The following is a 25,077-nucleotide window of genomic DNA, read 5'->3' on the forward strand; positions in this document are numbered from 1 at the left end:
AACATGGTGACCACTTGTTGGGAATCTTGGTAGTCACATGTTGGGACTTGATGGCCACATGTTGGGACTTGATGGCCACGTGTTGGGACTTGATGGTCACATGTTGGGACTTGATGGCCACATGTTGGGACTTGATGGCCACGTGTTGGGACTTGATGGCCACGTGTTGGGACTTGATGGCCACGTGTTGGGACTTGATGGCCACGTGTTGGGACTTGATGGCCACGTGTTGGGACTTGATGGCCACGTGTTGGGACTTGGTGGCCATATGTTGGGACTTGGTAACCACATGACGGGACTTGGTGGCCACATGTTGGAACCTGGTGACCACATGTTGGGAATCTTGGTAGTCACATGTTGGGACTTGGTGGCCACATGTTGAGAGTCTTGGTAGTCACGTGTTGGCCTCAGGCTGAAGTAGGGGCAGACTGGGGCAGCTGATAGAAACCTTTCTTCCTGGATCTCCTCAGGAAGTCGAGGAGCAGAGCAGCAGCTGCTAGCCCAGTGGCAACACAGACGACTGGGACGAAGATGGCACTGAGACTTGGAGGAAGACTGGTGCTTCTCTCTGTGTGAACCGAAGGAGAATTTCAGAATAAAATAAAAGCCATTGTTTTTCTACTGAAACTAAACATTATTTTACCATCAAAGACAGAACCAGACTGGAGAGTAAACTGGAAGGACTGGTCACACTGACCTCTGACGCTGATGCTGAAGACTTTGACTTGGTAGCCGAGGTCGTTGGTGACGTTGACCTGGTACAGACCAGAGTCTCTGGCCGTGACGTTGACCAATAGGAAGGTGCCATTAGTTGAATACAGCTCCATCCCATTGGTCAGTTTCTTTAGGACCACGGCTGACAGCGGAAAGCTGACGGTCTGGCAGCAAATGGTGACATTTTGTCCCTCCTGGACCACCGTAGACGGCAGGACGAGGACTGTGGTGTTTCTCGGAGGAGCTGGACCACAAGAAACCAGATTAGAGTGACGGAAACATTAGAGGAGCAGCAGGAAGTCCTTTTGATCCTGTAGCACCTGACCCACCCAGGACCAAGACTACCAATAAATAACTGAAACAAGTAAGTGTTTGTGTTTTATCATCATAACGTAATAACTTTTATTTTACTCAGAGAGACACTGACGATAACTTCCTTGTGTGAGGAAAACCTGTTGACCTTTAACCCTTGAACACGTCAGCGCCTCGTACTGGACCACAACGTCATTTGACTTCTGGGTTCACTTCCTGTTTTGATTCACCTTTGCATCATGTCAGTTTATTAAAGAAAACACCACCAGGCTTTATGCCTCTGAAGCTCCGCCTCCTCAGGTGTTGAATCATCTGGACTCAGTGAAACTGAATAAACACCATACTGAGAACTGGTCACCTCCAGTCCACTTCAGTCCACTTCAGTCTGGTCTCCATCAGCAGTATGAGGCTCTAAGTGTCTGACACATTGCTCAACAGAGGAGTCAGAGGTTATTTCTGTACTCAGCATCATGTGAGGAGTGAGAGGTCGACTCTTCAGATAACATCTGTCACAACTATTCAGAGACAAGAAGCAGAAGAAGAAGGACTCCTCAGCCCCTCCTCTGGGTTTCACCCACCATGTTCCTATAAACCAGTACCTGAGACCGTGACGGACCTGGTGACCAGTTGGGATCCGTGCTGGTTGGAGGCTTCACACTGGTAGTGGGTGGAGTCTTCCAGTTGTGCGGAGGAAAGACTGAAGGACAGCGAGGAGGAGGCGGGGTCAGTCCTCTGAAGCTCTGCCCCCTCCCTCCTCAGCACCAGCATGGTGGCCGGAGCTCCGTCTGAATGGCAGGTCAACGTCACCTGCTGGCCCTCCAGCACCTCCTCGCCTGGACTCACTGAGAGGCAGGTAGTCCTGGGAGGATCTGGAACACAAACATGATCAGAACCTGAATCTGCTTCCCAATAAAAGCCTTCAGTCTGGCCTCAGACACTCACAGTGGACCTGCAGGGCGACGCCGGTCCTCCTGGACCTCCACACGCCTCCGTCCTCCATCAACAGCTCGGCCCTGCAGGTCAGAACATGCTGGTCCTCCTGGACCCGCAGCTGAAGCACAGACGAAACGTTCTGGAGGGAACCGGAGAACCCAAACGACTCTGACATCAGCGTTGTGTTCCCCGACAGCCACAGGAGCCTCAAACGATTGGCCCAGAGGACACTGCTCACGTTACAGTGGAGGACCGCCTCCTGACCAAGCAGGACAGGACCAGGATTCTCCAGAACCGGATCAGACGGGAATGCTGGGAGGAGAAACATCAGAGATCACAGCCCTCTGATATCCTAACACCCTCTGGTTAAAGATGACACGTGGCCTTCAATGAACCGGATTACTGGGAAACACCGACGTGTTAAAGTGATTCGTCGGCATTTAAAAGAGATAAAGAATTGACAGGAAGTCCCTCGCAGTTCATTCTGCTTTTGCACCTTATTGATCATCTTTATTGTTTATTTCTCTCTGGATTAATAATGTGTTATGTTCAGTGTCATTGTGTCTTCTGATAAGGTTTTTCTGATAAGGTTTGAGTTAATGTTCCTGATTCAGAGTCAGTGAGTGTGTGTGTGTGTGTGTGCGTGTGTGTGTGTGTGTGTGTGTGTGTGTGTGTGTGTGTGCGCGTGTGTGTGTGTGTGTGTGTGTGCGTGCGTGTGTGTGTGTGGGAGGACCTCACTGTGTGTTGGTACAACTATGTGAGGGGGTTGGGGGGTCACTTCCTGTTGGTCAGAGCTGCAGTTTGCCCTCTTCAGACTGAAGACAGAAACCTTTCTAGGTCACATGGTATAAAGACTCTTTCTGATTGGTTCTCAAACATTTATCTATCTTTGAGATTAAATATCAATAAAGTTCAACTTCTGATGTTTCACTGGAAACTTTGGTGTTGGATGAACAAAACTAATTTCTGTGGAAGAAATAATGTCTAATAATAATAATAATCAGTAATAACACCTGAATATTTATTGTTAATAACATGTCTAATAACAATAATAATCAGTAATAACACCCGAATCTTTATTGTTAGTAACATGTCTAATAACAATAATAATCAGTAATAACACCTGAATCTTTATTGTTAGTAACATGTCTAATAACAATAATAATCAGTAATAACACCTGAATCTTTATTGTTAGTAACATGTCTAATAACAATAATAATCAGTAATAACACCTGAATCTTTATTGTTAATAACATGTATAATAACAATAATAATCAGTAATAACACCTGAATCTTTATTGTTAGTAACATGTATAATAACAATAATAATCAGTAATAACACCTGAATCTTTATTGTTAGTAACATGTCTAATAACAATAATAATCAGTAATAACACCTGAATCTTTATTGTTAATAACATGTCTAATAATAATAATAATCAGTAATAACACCTGAATATTTATTGTTAATAACATGTCTAATAACAATAATAATCAGTAATAACACCTGAATCTTTATTGTTAATAACATGTATAATAACAATAATAATCAGTAATAACACCTGAATCTTTATTGTTAGTAACATGTCTAATAACAGTAATAATTTCCCACTACAGGTGTGAAAGCAGCCTCAGGATCTCAGACTCACAGTAGACCTGGACCTGGACGGTCGAGGTCCTGACGACGGAGTCACACTCGGCCTCACAACTGTATCCTCCCTCATCCTGGAGGTCCAGGTCCTGCAAGTGAAGCAAGGACAGTCCGTCCCGCTCTGTCCCCCTGAGGACGATCCGATCCTGGTCTGTCTTCCAGGTAAAGGTGGGAGGGTGGAGACATCCGGAGGCTCCACAGGTCAGGACCAGACCTGAACCCCTCTCTGCTGCTGAGACCGCAGGACTCACCTCCACCTGCAGTGGGTGAGCTGACAGAACACGGAAATATTAGTTTGGATTAATCTGCAGTCTGTTATTAAGTTGTTTGTAGCATTAGCTTCAAACATTAGCTTTAAACATTAATTTCAAACATTAGCTTCAAACATTAACTTTAAACATTAGTTTCAAACATTAATTTCAAACATTTGTTTCAAACATTTGTTTCAAACATTAGCTTAAAACATTAGTTTCAAACATTAGCTTAAAACATTAGCTTCAAACATTAGCTTTAAACATTAGTTTCAAACATTAGCTTAAAACATTAGCTTCAAACATTAGCTTTAAACATTAGTTTCAAACATTAGCGTTAAACATTAGTTTCAAACATTAGCTTCAAACATTAGTTTCAAACATTAGCTTTAAACATTAGTTTCAAACATTAGCGTTAAACATTAGTTTCAAACATTAGCTTTAAACATTAGTTTCAAACATTAGCTTTAAACACTAGTTTCAAACATTAGTTTCAAATATTAGCTTCAAACATTAGTTTCAAACATTAGTTTCAAACATTAGCTTTAAACATTAGCTTCAAACATTAGTTTCAAACATTAGCTTTAAACATTAGCTTTAAACACTAGCTTTAAACATTAGTTTCAAACATTAGCTTTAAACATTAGCTTCAAACATTAGTTTCAAACATTAGCTTTAAACATTAGTTTCAAACATTAGCTTTAAACATTAGCTTCAAACATTAGTTTCAAACATTAGCTTTAAACATTAGTTTCAAACATTAGATTAAAACATTAGCTTCAAACATTAGTTTCAAACATTAGCTTTAAACATTAGTTTCAAACATTAGATTCAAACATTAGCTTTAAACATTAGTTTCAAACATTAGTTTCAAACATTAGCTTTAAACATTAATTTCAAACATTAACTTCAAACGTTAGCTTCAAACATTAGTTTCAAACGTTAGCTTTAAACATTAGTTTCAAACATTAACTTCAAACATTAGCTTCCAACATGAGCTTCAAACATTTGTTTCAAACATTAGCTTTAAACATTACATTCAAACATTAGTTTTAAACATATAGTAACTATAGTAATAAAAAAAGAGTAGATTCCAAACAGAGCTGGAAGGTCAGAGGGCATGTAGTCGTAGCCGTTGTCGTATAAAGTAAACAGACTCACTAAGGTTTTTAGTCGAGTCAAATTGAACAACTTAAAATATTTCATCCACACACATCTCAGTGTGGGTAAGCCCATCAATCAACAGCTTATTTTCTGTAACCAGTGTAGCATTCAAGCATGGTGGAATTCGCAAGCCGGCTAGCTAGCTAGCTCTCCATCTTTGGAGCTGTGTCTGCTTTTGAGCCTCAGAATAAAACTGAACCGGAATCTAAAAGTCCCAATAAAATCAGAATGATATAAGGATGATGTAACTGTAAAAGTGAACCAGTACCTGAGACGGTGACACGCCTGGTGACCAGTTGGGATCCATGCTGGTTGGAGGCTTCACACTGGTAGTGGGCGGAGTCTTCCAGCTGGGCGGAGGAGAGGCTGAAGGAAAGCGAGGAGAAGGTGGGGTCAGTCCTCTGAAGCTCCACCCCCTTCCTCCTCAGCACCAGCGTGGTGGGCGGAGTTCCATCTGACCAGCAGGTCAACGTCACCTGCTGGCCCTCCAGCACCCCCTCACCTGGACTCACTGAGAGGGAGGTGTTGGTGGGCGGAGCTGTAGGAGGAGGAGAAAGGTGTGTGAGTCTAAAGTTCTCCAGAGATCACTGCGACAACACGTTCCTGTAGGTCATCTCACGTCTAGACGACTGTAACTCCCTCCTGGCAGGTCTACCTGCTAAGGCCATCCGACCTCTGCAGCTCATCCAGAATGCAGCAGCTCGACTGGTCTACAAAACTAAGTTCACCCACACTACTCTGCTCCCTTTACTGGTTACCAGTGGCTGCAGCATCCGCTTCAAAACATTGGTGCTTGTATACTGTGCTGTGAACAGATCGGGTCCAGTCTACATCCAGGACATGGTCTAACCTCACACTGCCAATCAGCTTGTAGCTCCGTCACTTCGAGCTAAACACTCAACAAAGTAACGAGTGTTTGCTGTCCTGACTCCTCAATGGTGGAACGAGCTCCTCAGTGGTTCTGTGCTTGGACCAATTTTATTTACCTTATATATGCTTCCTTTGGGCAACATTATCAGGAAACACTCCATAAACTTTCATTGCTATGCAGACGATACTCAATTATATCTATCGATCAAACCAGAGGAGACCAACCAGCTCGCTAAAGTTCAAGAATGTCTTAAAGACATAAAAACATGGATGACCTGCAACTTCCTGATGTTAAACTCAGACAAAACTGAAGTTATTTTACTGGCCCTGAACACCTCAGAGATCAATTATCTGGTGATGTGGTTTCTGTAGATGGCATTGCCCTGGCATCCAACACCACTGTAAAGAATCTCTAGTTATCTTTGACCCAGACTTGTCCTTTAACTCCCATGTACAAATAATACACAAGTCACTTTAACGTAAACTGTAACATTACACACACTTTTGAATTGCACTTTACCATACATTTTACATTTTACTCTATGTCTTCTGCACTTTGTTGATTGTTTATTTATTGTCTACTGTTGTTGTTTGTTATGTCTGACGTCCGATGTTGCACCACCCACCACGCTAAGTTCCTTGTAGGTGTAAACCTTCTTGGCTAATAAAAGTATCTGATTCTGATTCTGATGTGAAGCAAATCTCAAGGATTGCATTCTTTCATCTACGTAACATTTCAAAAATCAGGCACATCTTGTCTCAAAAAGATGCAGAAAAGCTGGTTCACGCGTTTGTTACTTCCAGACTAGATTACTGCAACTCTTTATTATCAGGCTGCTCTAATAAGTCTCTTAAATCCCTCCAGTTGATCCAGAATGCTGCAGCTCGTGTACTCACACAAACTAAGAAAAGAGATCACATGACTCCTGTATTAGCTGCTCTGCACTGGCTCCCTGTAAAATCAAGAATCACATTTAAAATTCTTCTCCTCACCTACAAAGCCTTGATTGGTGATGCACCATCATATCTTAAGGAGCTTGTAGTACCATATTGCCCCACTAGAGAGCTGCTCACTAAATGCGGGGCTACTTGTGGTTCCTAGAGTCCTAAAAAGTAGGATGGGAGCCAGAGCCTTCAGTTATCAAGCTCCTCTTTTATTGAACCAGCTTCCACTTTCAGTCCGGGAGGCAGACACAGTCACCTCATTCAAGAATAGACTTAAGACTTTCCTCTTTAATAGTGCTTATAGTTAGGGCTGAATCAGGTTTGCCCTGGTCCAGCCCCTTGATATGCTGCTATAGGCTTATAGGCTGCTGGGGGATGTTTTAGGATACTGTAGTGTCACGGGCTGTCGCTAGGACAGGCTAGCCTGGGGCGGTGCCAAGAGAGAGATGAACACAGGCACGTCCGAGGGTATTTAACAAAAGTCCAGGTTTATTTCCCATCCCACCAGCAAGGTAACATCCAAAAACAACAAAGTCTCAACAAAAAGGTCCAGTTAGATAACACAAAACATCCCGGAGGAGAAAGTGGTTAATTAACCAAACAAAAACTCAATCCTGGTGAATCCAGGCTACGAGGTCCTCTCCCTTGTTGTCCTCTTCCAGGTGCTCGTGGGTTCACCTTCCGCTCTCTCTTCTCCTTCCCAGGTGCTCTCTCTTAAGTCTCCCAGCCCTGCCTCAATCAGGTGCCTTAAGCAGCTGCAGCTGGGTGAGCGGTGAGGCAGGCTGGGAGATGTAGTTTTTGCACTGGTGGCCACTCTGTAGCCCCCCTCCACTACCTGTCCCCTTGTGATGCCACAATACACTGAGCACCTATCTCCTCTTCTCTCTCTCCTTATGGATGAATTGACATCTCTCCATTGCACCTTATTAACTCTGCTTCCTCCCCGGAGTCGTTGTGACTTCACGTCTCAGAGGGTCCATTGGACCTGGAGGTGTCTGATGCTGGTGAACCGGCCTCCCATTGGCCCTGCTGATGCCCCGCCCCCCCTCCTCTCTACCTCCTTCTGTTTCATGGATTGGAGTTCCATTCATACATTGTCATATTCATGTAATGTGTTTATGTAACTCTGTAACTCTGTTCATCTGGTCACATGACATCTATTCATCTGTCCATCCGGGGAGAGGGATCCTCCTCTGTTGCTCTCCTGAAGGGTTCTTCCCTTTTTTCCCTGTCAAAGGTTATTTTTGGGGAGTTTTTCCTGATCCGATGTGAGGTCAAAGGTCAGGGATGTCGTATGTGTACAGATTGTAAAGCCCTCTGAGGTGAGGTTGTGATTTGTGATATTGGGCTATACAAAATAAAATGAATTGAATTGGAAAAATTGGTGGAACGAGCTCCCCATTGACAGCAGAAAGTCACTACGTCTTTCACCGGAAATTAAAAACACATCTTTACCGACTATACCTTGAATAAATAAAGTAGCACTTTAGCAGCACTTAAATGTCTCTTCCTGATCGCACTTTGTAGTTTAACATTATTGAAGAAATTGTACTTGCTTGATTCTTGTTGTTCTGAGTTTAGACTCATGGTTTAATGCACTTATTGTAAGTCGCTTTGGATAAAAGCGTCAGCTAAATGACATGTAATGTAATGTAATGTAAAGATAGTAAATGAAACAGGAGCTTCCCCCTCACCGTGAACAGTGACCTCAACTCCAGCGGTCTGGTTCCCCTCTGAGTTCCGGGCCTCGCAGTTGTACCGTCCGGCCTCAGACGGCCTCACCGCTGTAAGGACCAGCTGTCGGCCTTGACCCCGCCACTCAGATCCACCGTCTGCTGACCTGAAGCTCCAGGTGATGGTCGGCTCGGGGTTTCCCTCCACAATGCAGGTGAGAGTGAGCGGAGAGCCGGCCATCACCAACACAGAGTCTGATAGCGTCTTCACAACAGGAGCATCTGAAGAGGACCAGAGGATATGCAGACTATTGGAAGGTTCATTTTAGTTAAATATATTCAACTAAAGCTCTGTGATTATTAAACAGTTCTCTCCCTCAAACTGTTTAGATGTTTTCATGTAGAAGAATAAACAGTCCTGTGGGACAATGAACACGACTCTTTGCTGTGCTGGCTCCTCATTGGTGGAACGAGCTCCCCATTGACATCAGGACAGGAAGTCTCTACAGACTAAAAACACATCTTAGTGACTATACCTTGAATAGGGAAGGTAGAGCCATAGTAGCACTTTAGTAAATGGCTCTAACTAATAGCACTTTGTAGTTTAACACTTTGGTAGCACTTAAATGGCTCTTACTAATAGCACTTTGGAGTTTAAGGATAATCCTATAGGATAATCAACAGTCCTGTGGGACAATGAACTGGACAATGAACAGTCCTGTAGGACAATGAACAGTCCTGTAGGACAATGAACAGTCCTGTAGGATAATGAACAGTCCTGTAGGATAATGAACAGTCCTGTGGGATAATGAACAGTCCTGTAGGATAATGAACAGTCCTGTGGGACAATGAACAGTCCTGTAGGACAATGAACAGTCCTGTAGGACAATTAACAGTCCTGTGGGATAATGAACAGTCCTGTGGGATAATGAACAGTCCTGTAGGATAATGAACAGTCCTGTGGGATAATGAACAGTCCTGTAGGACAATGAACAGTCCTGTAGGACAATTAACAGTCCTGTGGGATAATGAACAGTCCTGTGGTATAATTAACAGTCCTGTAGGACAATGAACAGTCCTGTAGGATAATGAACAGTCCTGTGGGATAATGAACAGTCCTGTAGGATAATGAACAGTCCTGTAGGACAATGAACAGTCCTGTAGGATAATGAACAGTCCTGTAGGATAATGAACAGTCCTGTGGGATAATGAACAGTCCTGTAGGATAATGAACAGTCCTGTGGGATAATGAACAGGACAATGTGTGTGGGATAATGAACAGTCCTGTAGGACAATGAACAGTCCTGTAGGATAATGAACAGTCCTGTGGGATAATGAACAGTCCTGTAGGATAATGAACAGTCCTGTAGGACAATGAACAGTCCTGTGGGATAATGTACAGTCCTGTAGTACAATGAACAGTCCTGTGGGACAATGAACAGTCCTGTGGGATAATGAACAGTCCTGTGGGATAATGAACAGTCTTGTGGGATAATGAACAGTCATGTAGGACAATGAACAGTCCTGTGGGATAATGAACAGTCCTGTAGGATAATGGACAGTCCTGTGGGATAATGAACAGTCCTGTAGGACAATGAACAGTCCTGTGGGATAATGAACAGTCCTGTAGGACAATGAACAGTCCTGTGGGATAATGAACAGGAGAATGTTTGTGGGATAATGAACAGTCCTGTAGGACAATGAACAGTCATGTGGGATAATGAACAGGAGAATGTTTATGGGATAATGAACAGTCCTGTAGGACAATGAACAGTCCTGTGGGATAATGAACAGTCCTGTGGGACAATGAACAGTCGTGTAGGACAATGAACAGTCCTGTGGGATAATGAACAGTCCTGTAGGACAATGAACAGTCCTGTAGGACAATGAACAGTCCTGTAGGATAATGAACAGTCCTGTGGGATAATGAACAGGACAATGTGTGTGGGATAATGAACAGTCCTGTAGGACAATGAACAGTCCTGTAGGACAATGAACAGTCCTGTGGAATAATGAACAGTCCTGTAGGACAATGAACAGTCCTGTAGGACAATGAACAGTCCTGTAGGATAATGAACAGTCCTGTGGGATAATGAACAGTCCTGTAGGACAATGAACAGTCCTGTGGGATAATGAACAGTCCTGTAGGATAATGAACAGTCCTGTTGGATAATGAACAGTCCTGTAGGATAATTAACAGTCCTGTGGGATAATGAACAGTCCTGTAGGATAATTAACAGTCCTGTAGGATAATGAACAGTCCTGTGGGATAATGAACACTCAGGATAATGAACAGTCCTGTGGGATAATGAACAGTCCTGTAGGACAATGAACAGTCCTGTGGGATAATGAACAGTCATGTGGGATAATGGACAGTCCTGTGGGATGATGAAAAGTCCTGTAGGACAATGAACAGTCCTGTGGGATAATGAACAGTCCTGTAGGACAATGAACAGTCCAGTAGGATAATGGACAGTCCTGTAGGACAATGAACAGTCCTGTAGGATAATGGACAGTCCTGTAGGACAATGAACAGTCCTGTAGGATAATGAACAGTCCTGTGGGATAATGAACAGGAGAATGTTTGTGGGATAATGAACAGTCCTGAAGGACAATGAACAGTCCTGTGGGATAATGAACAGGAGATTGTTTGTGGGATAATGAACAGTCCTGTAGGACAATGAACAGTCCTGTGGGATAATGAACAGTCCTGTGGGACAATGAACAGTCCTGTAGGACAATGAACAGTCCTGTGGGATAATGAACAGTCCTGTAGGACAATGAACAGTCCTGTAGGACAATGAACAGTCCTGTAGGATAATGAACAGTCCTGTGGGATAATGAACAGGACAATGTGTGTGGGATAATGAACAGTCCTTTAGGACAATGAACAGTCCTGTGGGATAATGAACAGGACAATGTGTGTGGGATAATGAACAGTCCTGTAGGACAATGAACAGTCCTGTAGGACAATGAACAGTCCTGTGGGATAATGAACAGTCCTGTAGGACAATGAACAGTCCTGTGGGACAATGAACAGTCCTGTGGGATAATGAACAGACCTGTAGGACAATGAACAGTCCTGTAGGACAATGAACAGTCCTGTGGGATAATGAACAGTCCTGTGGTATAATTAACAGTCCTGTAGGACAATGAACAGTCCTGTGGGATAATGAACAGGACAATGTGTGTGGGATAATGAACAGGACAATGTGTGTGGGATAATGAACAGGACAATCTGTTTGGGATAATGAACAGTCCTGTGGGATAATGAACAGGACAATGTGTGTGGGATAATGAGCAGTCCTGTGGGATAATGAACAGTCCTGTGGGACAATGAACAGTCCTGTGGGATAATGAACAGGAGATTGTTTGTGGGATAATGAACAGTCCTGTAGGACAATGAACAGTCCTGTGGGATAATGAACAGTCCTGCAGGATAATTAACAGTCCTGTAGGATAATGAACAGTCCTGTGGGATAATGAACAGTCCTGTAGGATAATGAACAGTCCTGTAGGATAATGAACAGTCCTGTGGGATAATGAACAGGAGAATGTTTGTAGGATAATGAACAGTCCTGTGGGACAATGAACAGTCCTGTGGGATAATGAACAGTCCTGTAGGATAATGAACAGTCCTGTAGGACAATGAACAGTCCTGTAGGACAATGAACAGTCCTGTGGGATAATGAACAGTCCTGTGGGATAATGAACAGTCCTGTGGGATAATGAACAGTCCTGTAGGACAATGAACAGTCCTGTAGGATAATGAACAGTCCTGTAGGACAATGAACAGTCCTGTAGGACAATGAACAGTCCTGTAGGATAATGAACAGTCCTGTAGGACAATGAACAGTCCTGTAGGACAATGAACAGTCCTGTGGGATAATGAACAGTCCTGCAGGATAATTAACAGTCCTGTAGGATAATGAACAGTCCTGTGGGATAATGAACAGTCCTGTAGGATAATGAACAGTCCTGTAGGATAATGAACAGTCCTGTGGGATAATGAACAGGAGAATGTTTGTAGGATAATGAACAGTCCTGTGGGACAATGAACAGTCCTGTGGGATAATGAACAGTCCTGTAGGATAATGAACAGTCCTGTAGGACAATGAACAGTCCTGTAGGACAATGAACAGTCCTGTAGGATAATGAACAGTCCTGTAGGACAATGAACAGTCCTGTAGGACAATGAACAGTCCTGTGGGATAATGAACAGTCCTGTAGGACAATGAACAGGCCTGTGGGACAATGAACAGTCCTGTGGGATAATGAACAGTCCTGTAGGACAATGAACAGTCCTGTAGGATAATGAACAGTCCTGTGGGATAATGAACAGGACAATGTGTGTGGGATAATGAACAGTCCTGTAGGATAATGAACAGTCCTGTAGGACAATGAACAGTCCTGTGGGATAATGAACAGTCCTGTGGGATAATGAACAGTCCTGTGGGATAATGAACAGTCCTGTGGGACAATGAACAGTCCTGTGGGATAATGAACAGGACAATGTGTGTGGGATAATGAACAGTCCTGTGGGACAATGAACAGTCCTGTGGGATAATGAACAGGACAATGTGTGTGGGATAATGAACAGTCCTGTGGGATAATGAACAGTCCTGCAGGATAATTAACAGTCCTGTAGGATAATGAACAGTCCTGTGGGATAATGAACAGTCCTGTAGGATAATGAACAGTCCTGTGGGATAATGAACAGTCCTGTAGGATAATGAACAGTCCTGTAGGATAATGAACAGTCCTGTGGGATAATGAACAGTCCTGTGGGATAATGAACAGTCCTGTAGGACAATGAACAGTCCTGTGGGATAATGAACAGTCCTGTAGGACAATGAACAGGACAATCTGTGTGGGATAATGAACAGTCCTGTGGGATAATGACCAGGACAATCTGTGTGGGATAATGAACAGTCCTGTGGGATAATGAACAGTCCTGTGGGACAATGAACAGTCCTGTGGGATAATGAACAGGACAATGTGTGTGGGATAATGAACAGTCCTGTAGGACAATGAACAGTCCTGTGGGATAATGAACAGTCCTGCAGGATAATTAACAGTCCTGTGGGATAATGAACAGTCCTGTAGGACAATGAACAGGCCTGTGGGACAATGAACAGTCCTGTGGGATAATGAACAGTCCTGTAGGACAATGAACAGTCCTGTGGGATAATGAACAGTCCTGTAGGATAATGAACAGTCCTGTGGGACAATGAACAGGCCTGTGGGACAATGAACAGTCCTGTGGGATAATGAACAGTCCTGTAGGATAATGAACAGTCCTGTAGGACAATGAACAGTCCTGTAGGATAATGAACAGTCCTGTAGGACAATGAACAGTCCTGTAGGACAATGAACAGTCCTGTGGGATAATGAACAGTCCTGTAGGACAATGAACAGGCCTGTGGGACAATGAACAGTCCTGTGGGATAATGAACAGTCCTGTAGGACAATGAACAGTCCTGTGGGATAATGAACAGGACAATGTGTGTGGGATAATGAACAGTCCTGTGGGATAATGAACAGTCCTGTAGGATAATGAACAGTCCTGTAGGACAATGAACAGTCCTGTGGGACAATGAACAGTCCTGTGGGATAATGAACAGTCCTGTAGGACAATGAACAGTCCTGTGGGATAATGAACAGTCCTGTGGGACAATGAACAGTCCTGTGGGATAATGAACAGGACAATGTGTGTGGGATAATGAACAGTCCTGTGGGATAATGAACAGTCCTGTAGGATAATGAACAGTCCTGTAGGATAATGAACAGTCCTGTGGGATAATGAACAGTCCTGTGGGATAATGAACAGTCCTGTAGGACAATGAACAGTCCTGTGGGATAATGAACAGTCCTGTAGGACAATGAACAGGACAATCTGTGTGGGATAATGAACAGTCCTGTAGGATAATGAACAGGACAATCTGTGTGGGATAATGAACAGTCCTGTGGGATAATGAACAGTCCTGTGGGATAATGAACAGTCCTGTGGGATAATGAACAGTCCTGTAGGACAATGAACAGGACAATCTGTGTGGGATAATGAACAGTCCTGTAGGACAATGAACAGGACAATCTGTGTGGGATAATGAACAGTCCTGTAGGACAATGGATAACTGGATTTAAAATAATGAGGGTCTGAACTAAAGTCAGACTCTGAAGGACTCACAGAGCAGGTTTAGGGACACAGTGGTCACTCTGGTCCTGTCCTCAGCTGGCAGCTCCTGCAGGTCCAACGTGGCCCTGCAGCTGATGTCTCCTCCCAAGTCCAGTTCCAGAGGGGTGAATCTGTACTCAGACCGGACTGAGCCAGATCCAGGAGCTCCCATATTGCTCTGCAGGACGGCGTCACCTCTGAGCCAGTTGAGGGTCAGCAGCTCAGAGGGGTAAAGGTCTAACACCTGGCAGGTGAGGATGGACTCCGCCCCCAGACTCAGGTGGTCCTGGCCCCTGATCAGAGGGGCTGATGGGAATGCTGCACTCAGAAAAGAGGACACTTCATCCTTCAGTTTATCATAAACATTCATCATCACATAAAGGATGTGTACTTCAGAACAGAACTTGGGTAAATGGAAGTGTAAACTCACTGTAAACCTGCACAGATATCTGGATCTGCTTGTTCTCTCCTCCACATTTGACTCGACACAGCAGAGCTCCCTCGTGCTCCATCATCACAGGGTCAAAGGTCATCACAGACCAGGTCCTGTTGGTGCTGACGGAGGCCGTCAGAGGTCGGTCCCCCAGCACGGACCAGGAGAGGCTCGGCATGGTGGGGCAGTCCTGGACCTGACACCCCAGCTGCTGCCGCTGCCCCAGCCTGAACAGAGGCCTTCTGGGAAACACCTCCACATGGAAGCCCTGAACGCAGCACGATGACATTAGCAGCAAAGCTGGGAAAGTAAACAACAACAACAACAACATTGATGTGACTTCTATTCATGGACAACACTTCACTTTCACGTGTTTATGCATCAGCTGTAATCACCTAGAAACATGTAATGAATGATAATGATAACAATGATAATAATAATAATAATCTTGTGTAGCACATTTCATACAGACTATGTAGCTCAAAGTAATATACATTTAACAATACATAAAAGCGGAAAACACTCCTTTTACAAGTCAATTAAATAAAAGTGTTAAGAAGAAAGTATGCAGTTTGTTATTCAAATAAATTCAATAGACTAATAATATGAAATAATTGTACATTTAAAATGAAAAAAAGGCATAAAATGTCATTTGAAAGAAACACGTGAGACATGAAGTTAAAACAGAGATTTGTGTTTCAGAGATGCCGTTTGGGTCGGCTGCTCTAAAATGTACTTTACATCACATTACATTGCTTTACTTTACTTTACATCACATTACATTGCTTTACTTTACTTTACATCACATTACATCACATTACATTACATTACATTGCTTTACTTTACATTACATTACTTTACATTAAATTACTTTACTTTACTTTACATTACATTACATTACATTACATTACATTACTTTACTTTACTTTACTTTACTTTACTTTACTTTACATTACATTACTTTACATTAAATTACTTTACTTTACTTTACATTTTATTTAGCTGACGCTTTTATCCAAAGCAACTTACAATAAGTGAAAACGGCTGTATGCCCTGGTGTATATTTGGATAGCTTTTCTCCCATTAACCTAGACCAATTGTCTTCAACGGTTTCTACTTCTAAACCGTCTACCTGTCTCTTAGACCCCATCCCAACGAGGCTGCTTAAAGACGTGTTGCCTTTAATTGGCACCTCTCTGCTGGATATTGTTAATGTGTCTTTGCTAACAGGCCATGTACCACATTCCTTCAAAGTAGCTGTAATTAAACCTCTCCTGAAGAAGACCACTCTTAATCCAGAGGTGTTGGCTAACTACAGACCGATCTCTAACCTTCCCTTCCTCTCTAAGATCCTTGAGAAAGTAGGACTCATCTCTGTACTGGTCTTGTTAGACCTTAGTGCTGATAAAGGACTCATCTCTGTACTGGTATTATTAGACCTTAGTGCTGATAAAGGACTCATCTCTGTACTGGTCTTGTTAGACCTTAGTGCTGATAAAGGACTCATCTCTGTACTGGTCTTGTTAGACCTTAGTGCTGATAAAGGACTCATCTCTGTACTGGTCTTGTTAGACCTTAGTGCTGATAAAGGACTCATCTCTGTACTGGTCTTATTAGACCTTAGTGCTGATAAAGGTCTCATCTCTGTACTGGTCTTATTAGACCTTAGTGCTGATAAAGGTCTCATCTCTGTACTGGTCTTATTAGACCTTAGTGCTGATAAAGGTCTCATCTCTGTACTGGTCTTATTAGACCTTAGTGCTGATAAAGGACTCATCTCTGTACTGGTCTTGTTAGACCTTAGTGCTGATAAAGGACTCATCTCCGTACTGGTCTTGTTAGACCTTAGTGCTGATAAAGAACTCATCTCTGTACTGGTCTGGTTAGACCTTAGTGCTGATAAAGGACTCATCTCTGTACTGGTATTATTAGACCTTAGTGCTGATAAAGGACTCATCTCTGTACTGGTCTTGTTAGACCTTAGTGCTGATAAAGGACTCATCTCTGTACTGGTATTATTAGACCTTAGTGCTGATAAAGGACTCATCTCTGTACTGGTCTTGTTAGACCTTAGTGCTGATAAAGGACTCATCTCCGTACTGGTCTTGTTAGACCTTAGTGCTGATAAAGGACTCATCTCCGTACTGGTATTATTAGACCTTAGTGCTGATAAAGGACTCATCTCTGTACTGGTCTTGTTAGACCTTAGTGCTGATAAAGGACTCATCTCCGTACTGGTATTATTAGACCTTAGTGCTGATAAAGGACTCATCTCCGTACTGGTCTTGTTAGACCTTTGTGCTGATAAAGGACTCATCTCTGTACTGGTATTATTAGACCTTAGTGCTGATAAAGGACTCATCTCTGTACTGGTCTTGTTAGACCTTAGTGCTGATAAAGGACTCATCTCTGTACTGGTCTTGTTAGACCTTAGTGCTGATAAAGGACTCATCTCTGTACTGGTCTTGTTAGACCTTAGTGCTGATAAAGGACTCATCTCCGTACTGGTCTTGTTAGGCCTTAGTGCTGATAAAGGACTCATCTCTGTACTGGTCTTGTTAGGCCTTAGTGCTGATAAAGGACTCATCTCCGTACTGGTCTTGTTAGGCCTTAGTGCTGATAAAGGACTCATCTCTGTACTGGTATTATTAGACCTTAGTGCTGATAAAGGACTCATCTCTGTACTGGTCGTGTTAGACCTTAGTGCTGATAAAGGACTCATCTCTGTACTGGTCTTGTTAGACCTTAGTGCTGATAAAGGACTCATCTCCGTACTGGTATTATTAGACCTTAGTGCTGATAAAGGACTCATCTCTGTACTGGTCTTGTTAGACCTTAGTGCTGATAAAGGACTCATCTCCGTACTGGTATTATTAGACCTTAGTGCTGATAAAGGACTCATCTCTGTACTGGTCTTGTTAGACCTTAGTGCTGATAAAGGACTCATCTCCGTACTGGTCTTGTTAGACCTTAGTGCTGATAAAGGACTCATCTCCGTACTGGTATTATTAGACCTTAGTGCTGATAAAGGACTCATCTCTGTACTGGTCTTGTTAGACCTTAGTGCTGATAAAGGACTCATCTCCGTACTGGTATTATTAGACCTTAGTGCTGATAAAGGACTCATCTCCGTACTGGTCTTGTTAGACCTTTGTGCTGATAAAGGACTCATCTCTGTACTGGTATTATTAGACCTTAGTGCTGATAAAGGACTCATCTCTGTACTGGTCTTGTTAGACCTTAGTGCTGATAAAGGACTCATCTCTGTACTGGTCTTGTTAGACCTTAGTGCTGATAAAGGACTCATCTCTGTACTGGTCTTGTTAGACCTTAGTGCTGATAAAGGACTCATCTCCGTACTGGTCTTGTTAGGCCTTAGTGCTGATAAAGGACTCATCTCTGTACTGGTCTTGTTAGGCCTTAGTGCTGATAAAGGACTCATCTCCGTACTGGTCTTGTTAGGCCTTAGTGCTGATAAAGGACTCATCTCTGTACTGGTATTATTAGACCTTAGTGCTGATAAAGGACTCATCTCTGTACTGGTCGTGTTAGACCTTAGTGCTGATAAAGGACTCATCTCTGTACTGGTCTTGTTAGACCTTAGTGCTGATAAAGGACTCATCTCCGTACTGGTATTATTAGACCTTAGTGCTGATAAAGGACTCATCTCTGTACTGGTCTTGTTAGACCTTAGTGCTGATAAAGGACTCATCTCCGTACTGGTATTATTAGACCTTAGTGCTGATAAAGGACTCATCTCTGTACTGGTCTTGTTAGACCTTAGTGCTGATAAAGGACTCATCTCTGTACTGGTCTTGTTAGACCTTAGTGCTGATAAAGGACTCATCTCCGTACTGGTCTTGTTAGACCTTAGTGCTGATAAAGGACTCATCTCTGTACTGGTCTTGTTAGACCTTAGTGCTGATAAAGGACTCATCTCCGTACTGGTATTATTAGACCTTAGTGCTGATAAAGGACTCATCTCCGTACTGGTCTTGTTAGACCTTAGTGCTGCGTTCGACACCATTGATCATGACATCCTATTACAGAGACTGGATCAGTCGATTGGCATTTCAGGTACCGCACTAAGTTGGTTTAAATCCTATTTATCAGATCGATCTCAGTTTGTATTTGTAAACGATGAAGCCTCAATGACCACCAACGTTAATCACGGAGTTCCACAAGGTTCTGTGCATGGACCAATTTTATTTACCTTATATATGGGCAATATTATCAGGAAACACTCTATAAACATTCATTGCTATGCAGACGATACTCAATTATATCTATCGATCAAACCAGAGGAGACCAACCAGCTCGCTAAAATTCAAGAATGTCTTAAAGACATGCCCCGCCCCCCCTCCTCTCTACCTCCTTCTGTTTCATGGATTGGAGTTCCATTCATACATTGTCATATTCATGTAATGTGTTTATGTAACTCTGTAACTCTGTTCATCTGGTCACATGACATCTATTCATCTGTCCATCCGGGGAGAGGGATCCTCCTCTGTTGCTCTCCTGAAGGTTTCTTCCCTTTTTTCCCTGTCAAAGGTTATTTTTGGGGAGTTTTTCCTGATCCGATGTGAGGTCAAAGGTCAGGGATGTCGTATGTGTACAGATTGTAAAGCCCTCTGAGGGGAGGTTGTAATTTGTGATATTGGGCTATACAAAGTAAACTGAATTGAATTGAATGTTACATCAATGTTACATGTCTGTTACATCTATGTTATATTTATGTTGCAGGTCTGTTACATGTCTGTTACATGTGTGTTACATCAATGTTACATGTATGTTAAATGTATGTTACATGTCTGTCACATCAATGTTACATCAATGTTACATGTATGTTAAATTGATGTTACATGTCTGTCACATCACTGTTTCATGTCTGTTACATGTGTGTTACATCAATGTTACATGTATGTTAAATGTATGTTACATGTCTGTCACATCACTGTTTCATGTCTGTTACATGTGTGTTACATCAATGTTACATGTCTGTTACATGTGTGTTACATCAATGTTACATGTATGTTAAATGTATGTTACATGTCTGTCACATCAATGTTACATGTCTGTTACATGTATGTTACATTTATGTTACATGTCTGTCACATAAATGTTACATCAATGTTACATGTATGTTAAATTGATGTTACATGTCTGTCACATCACTGTTTCATGTCTGTTACATGTGTGTTACATCAATGTTACATCAATGTTACATGTATGTTACATTTGTGTTACATGTCTGTCACATAAATGTTACATCAATGTTACATGTATGTTACATTGATGTTACATGTCTGTCACATCACTGTTACATGTCTGTTACATGTGTGTTACATCAATGTTACATGTGTGTTACATTTGTGTTACATGTCTGTCACATCACTGTTACATGTCTGTTACATGTGTGTTACATCAATGTTACATGTGTGTTACATTTGTGTTACATGTCTGTCACATCAATGTTACATCTATGTTACATTTATGTTACATGTATGTTACATCTATGTTACATTTATGTTACATGTATGTTGCAGGTCTGTTACATGTCTGTCTGTTCCCTGACTGCTGGACCTAATGCCATTTAGCCTCTTGATCCCTGAATCCCTCCTGGGGGGGTGCAGTGTTTAGCTCTGATGCCTCACAGGGTTGAAACCTGCGGGTATATTGTTGAATAATAAATATCAGCTTTTTTCTGCATCTTTACATGAAACACAAAAACGTGATGTTTGAAACTGTATAAGGCTAAAAATGTTCAAGTTAAACAAATCCATGACAGAGTTTCTCAACCTCTGGGTCGTGATCCCTCATGGAGTCACCAGTTGTTTACCAACTCTGATAAACTGACTTATTTAGGATCACTCAAAATAAACTTGATCAAATTTGCCTCTTCATTAAATAATTATTATGCAGTTTTAAGAATAAAATGTCTACAAATCTCATTCAACAGAACATGAAGGTGAGAAAATACAATGAAAACCTAAAGACAGTAAAAATATGATATAGTATAAACCTAAAAACACACTTTAAGAAATAATACCAATATTACTTAAATTAAATTAAATTACCTGCGAGAAGAGAGATCCTGCAGACAGACATCTCACTCCTCCGAGGATCCAGACGGACTGATGAATGGATGAAGAACAAAGCAGCGTCTCCTTGTTGTCGAGGTTCCACTGGATCAGTCGACCTGAACGCCTCCTCTGAACCTTTCTGTCTGACTGGCCTCTGGTCCTTCTCCTCCCTCTGTGTCTCTCTCCTCCCCTTTTCTCTATGCCCCTCCCCCCCTGTGAGACCACCCAGACAGACCACAGCGCCCTCTGCAGCACGACCTGAGACATTCGTGTTGCTTCTTTCTCTTTCGTTCTGTCTCCTTACAGGAACAGTTAAAAACGTTTTTTATGACTGTAAACACGTTTTCTGGATCAATTCAATTTTAAATAATGGTTTTATTATTAATTTCACTTTATTGTCTCCATCTTTGTTAATCAAACTGTTAGAACGTTGAAGTATTTGAAATGAGCTGAAGCTTTTAGTTTTTCAGTGCAGCCATGAGGATGATTGATTGATTGATCACCAGTATGTGATAACAGTGAGTGGCTGCTGTTGATCAGTGTGATGAGCACTGTGAGGACGACGTGGAGTCACGTGACCTCGTCTCCGTTACCCAGAGTTCATAGTGTCCGAGCTCGTCTCCGTTATCCAGAGTTCATAGTGTCCGAGCTCGTCTCCGTTACCCAAACTTTTGAGTTTATACTCCCGGAGTATACACCGTTAGTCAAAAGTTTCTACACCAGATGTCTAACTGACAGTGCTGTAGCTACATTTAAAGAAGAGATTCCTTCTGCATTTGATTCAATACCACGTCTCAATGTGACGGAGGACTCCTGTGCTAACTTTAGTCCGTCCCAGATTGATCATCTTGTCGATAGTGCTACAGGCTCACTGAGAATGACACTAGACTCGATAGCCCCACTGAAGAAGAAGACAGTGAGGTAAAGGAGGTTTGCTCCCTGGTATAACCCTCAGACCCGCGTCCTAAAGCAAACTTCACCAAAGCTTTAAAGCATATGGCGTTCCACCAATCTGGAAGAATCACGCTTAGTTTGGAGAGATAGTCTTAAAACATATTAAAAGGCTCTCCGTAATGCCAGAGCAGCCTATTACTCATCAGTAATAGAGAAAAATAAGAACAACCCCAGGGTTCTCTTTAGCACTGTAGCCAGGCTGACAGAGAGTCACAGCTCTGTGGAGCCGTGTATTCCTATAGACCTCAGTAGTAATGACTTCATGAACTTCTTCAATGAAAAGATTTGAACTATTAGAGGCAAGATTGATGACCTCTTGCCCTCAACTACTGCCGATCTGTCTTCAAGAGGAGTGGCCTTGGAAACGGCTGTATGTCCTGGTGTATATTTGGATAGCTTTTCTCCCATTAACCTAGACCAATTGTCCCCAACGGTTTCTACTTCTAAACCGTCTACCTGTCTCTTAGACCCCATCCCAACGAGGCTGCTTAAAGACGTGTTGCCTTTAATTGGCACCTCTCTGTTGGATATTGTTAATGTGTCTTTGCTAACAGGCCATGTACCACATTCCTTCAAAGTAGCTGTAATTAAACCTCTCCTGAAGAAGACCACTCTTAATCCAGAGGTGTTGGCTAACTACAGACCGATCTCTAACCTTCCCTTCCTCTCTAAGATCCTTGAGAAAGTAGGACTCATCTCTGTACTGGTCTTATTAGACCTTAGTGCTGATAAAGGTCTCATCTCTGTACTGGTCTTATTAGACCTTAGTGCTGATAAAGGTCTCATCTCTGTACTGGTCTTATTAGACCTTAGTGCTGATAAAGGACTCATCTCTGTACTGGTCTTGTTAGACCTTAGTGCTGATAAAGGACTCATCTCCGTACTGGTCTTATTAGACCTTAGTGCTGATAAAGAACTCATCTCTGTACTGGTCTGGTTAGACCTTAGTGCTGATAAAGGACTCATCTCTGTACTGGTCTTGTTAGACCTTAGTGCTGATAAAGGACTCATCTCTGTACTGGTATTATTAGACCTTAGTGCTGATAAAGGACTCATCTCTGTACTGGTCTTGTTAGACCTTAGTCCTGATAAAGGACTCATCTCTGTACTGGTCTTGTTAGACCTTAGTGCTGCGTTCGACACCATTGATCATGACATCCTATTACAGAGACTGGATCAGTCGATTGGCATTTCAGGTACCGCACTAAGTTGGTTTAAATCCTATTTATCAGATCGATCTGTTTGTATTTGTAAACGATGAAGCCTCAATGACCACCAACGTTAATCACGGAGTTCCACAAGGTTCTGTGCTTGGACCAATTTTATTTACCTTATATATGCTTCCTTTGGGCAACATTATCAGGAAACACTCCATAAACTTTCATTGCTATGCAGACGATACTCAATTATATCTATCGATCAAACCAGAGGAGACCAACCAGCTGGCTAAAATTCAAGAATGTCTTAAAGACATAAAAACATGGATGACCTGCAACTTCCTGATGTTAAACTCAGACAAAACTGAAGTTATTTTACTGGCCCTGAACACCTCAGAGATCAATGATCTGGTGATGTGGTTTCTGTAGATGGCATTGCCCTGGCATCCAACACCACTGTAAAGAATCTCTAGTTATCTTTGACCCAGACTTGTCCTTTAACTCCACGTGAAGCAAATCTCAAGGATTGCATTTTATCATCTACGTAACATTTCAAAAATCAGGCACATCTTGTCTCAAAAAGATGCAGAAAAGCTGGTTCACACGTTTGTTACTTCCAGACTAGATTACTGCAACTCCTTATTATCAGGCTGCTCTAATAACTCTCTTAAGTCCCTCCAGTTGATCCAGAATGCTGCAGCTCGTGTACTCACAAAAACTAAGAAAAGAGATCACATGACTCCTGTATTAGCTGCTCTGCACTGACTCCCTGTAAAATCAAGAATCACATTTAAAATTCTTCTCCTCACCTACAAAGCCTTGATTGGTGATGCACCATCATATCTTAAGGAGCTTGTAGCACCATATTGCCCCACTAGAGAGCTGCGCTCACTAAATGTGGGGCTACTTGTGGTTCCTAGAGTCCTAAAAAGTAGGATGGGAGCCAGAGCCTTCAGTTATCAAGCTCCTCTTTTATGGAACCAGCTTCCACTTTCAGTCCTGGAGGCAGACACAGTCACCTCATTCAAGAATAGACTTAAGACTTTCCTCTTTAATAGTGCTTATAGTTAGGGCTGAATCAGGTTTGCCCTGGTCCAGCCCCTTGATATGCTGCTATAGGCTTATAGGCTGCTGGGGGATGTTTTAGGATACACTGAGCACCTATCTCCTCTTCTCTCTCTCCTTATGGATGAATTTACATCTCTCCATTGCACCTTATTAACTCTGCTTCCTCCCCGGAGTCGTTGTGACTTCACGTCTCATAGGGTCCATTGGACCTGGAGGTGTCTGATGCTGGTAAACCGGCCTCCCATTGGCCCTGCTGATGCCCCGCCCCCCCTCCTCTCTACCTCCTTCTGTTTCATGGATTGGAGTTCCATCCATACATTGTCATATTCATGTAATGTGTTTATGTAACTCTGTAACTCTGTTCATCTGGTCACATGACATCTATTCATCTGTCCATCCGGGGAGAGGGATCCTCCTCTGTTGCTCTCCTGAAGGTTTCTTCCCTTTTTTCCCTGTCAAAGGTTATTTTTGGGGAGTTTTTCCTGATCCGATGTGAGGTCAAAGGTCAGGGATGTCGTATGTGTACAGATTGTAAAGCCCTCTGAGGGGAGGTTGTTATTTGTGATATTGGGCTATACAACATAAACTGAATTGAATTGAAAATAGTGTCCGAGCTCGTCTCCGTTACCCAGAGTTCATAGTGTCCGACCTCATCAGAAAACATTTATAGAGGGGAGTGAAGTACAAGTACCT

At 42.6% G+C, this 25,077-nt stretch overlaps 1 protein-coding gene across 1 annotated transcript; it reads right to left on the reverse strand.

Annotated features, from left to right (window-relative positions):
* Positions 1 to 399: 399 nt before the first annotated feature.
* vcam1b (vascular cell adhesion molecule 1b) lies at positions 400 to 21,320 on the reverse strand. The gene is made up of 10 exons (XM_034530925.1): positions 21,200 to 21,320; positions 15,120 to 15,422; positions 14,702 to 15,007; positions 8,536 to 8,796; positions 5,295 to 5,564; positions 3,610 to 3,882; positions 1,969 to 2,271; positions 1,626 to 1,895; positions 698 to 958; positions 400 to 568 (listed from the first exon to the last, which is right to left on the reverse strand). Exons 1-10 carry the CDS (start codon positions 21,228 to 21,230, stop codon positions 408 to 410), a joined length of 2,439 nt encoding a protein of 812 aa, XP_034386816.1. The 5' UTR covers positions 21,231 to 21,320; the 3' UTR covers positions 400 to 407.
* Between the last annotated feature and the right edge of the window lie 3,757 nt (positions 21,321 to 25,077).

Source organism: Cyclopterus lumpus, chromosome 4 (genome assembly GCF_009769545.1).
Source record: "Cyclopterus lumpus isolate fCycLum1 chromosome 4, fCycLum1.pri, whole genome shotgun sequence".
NCBI lineage: Eukaryota > Metazoa > Chordata > Actinopteri > Perciformes > Cyclopteridae > Cyclopterus > Cyclopterus lumpus.

Coding starts and splice junctions, on each gene's coding strand:
- vcam1b (XM_034530925.1), bottom strand. CDS start 21,230: ATGTCTGTCTGCAGGATCTCTCTTCTCGCAG. Junction 15,423..21,199: donor CAGGATCTCTCTTCTCGCAG/GTAATTTAATTT, acceptor TTACTTTCCCAG/CTTTGCTGCTAATGTCATCG. Junction 5,565..8,535: donor AGTTGAGGTCACTGTTCACG/GTGAGGGGGAAG, acceptor CTCCTCCTACAG/CTCCGCCCACCAACACCTCC.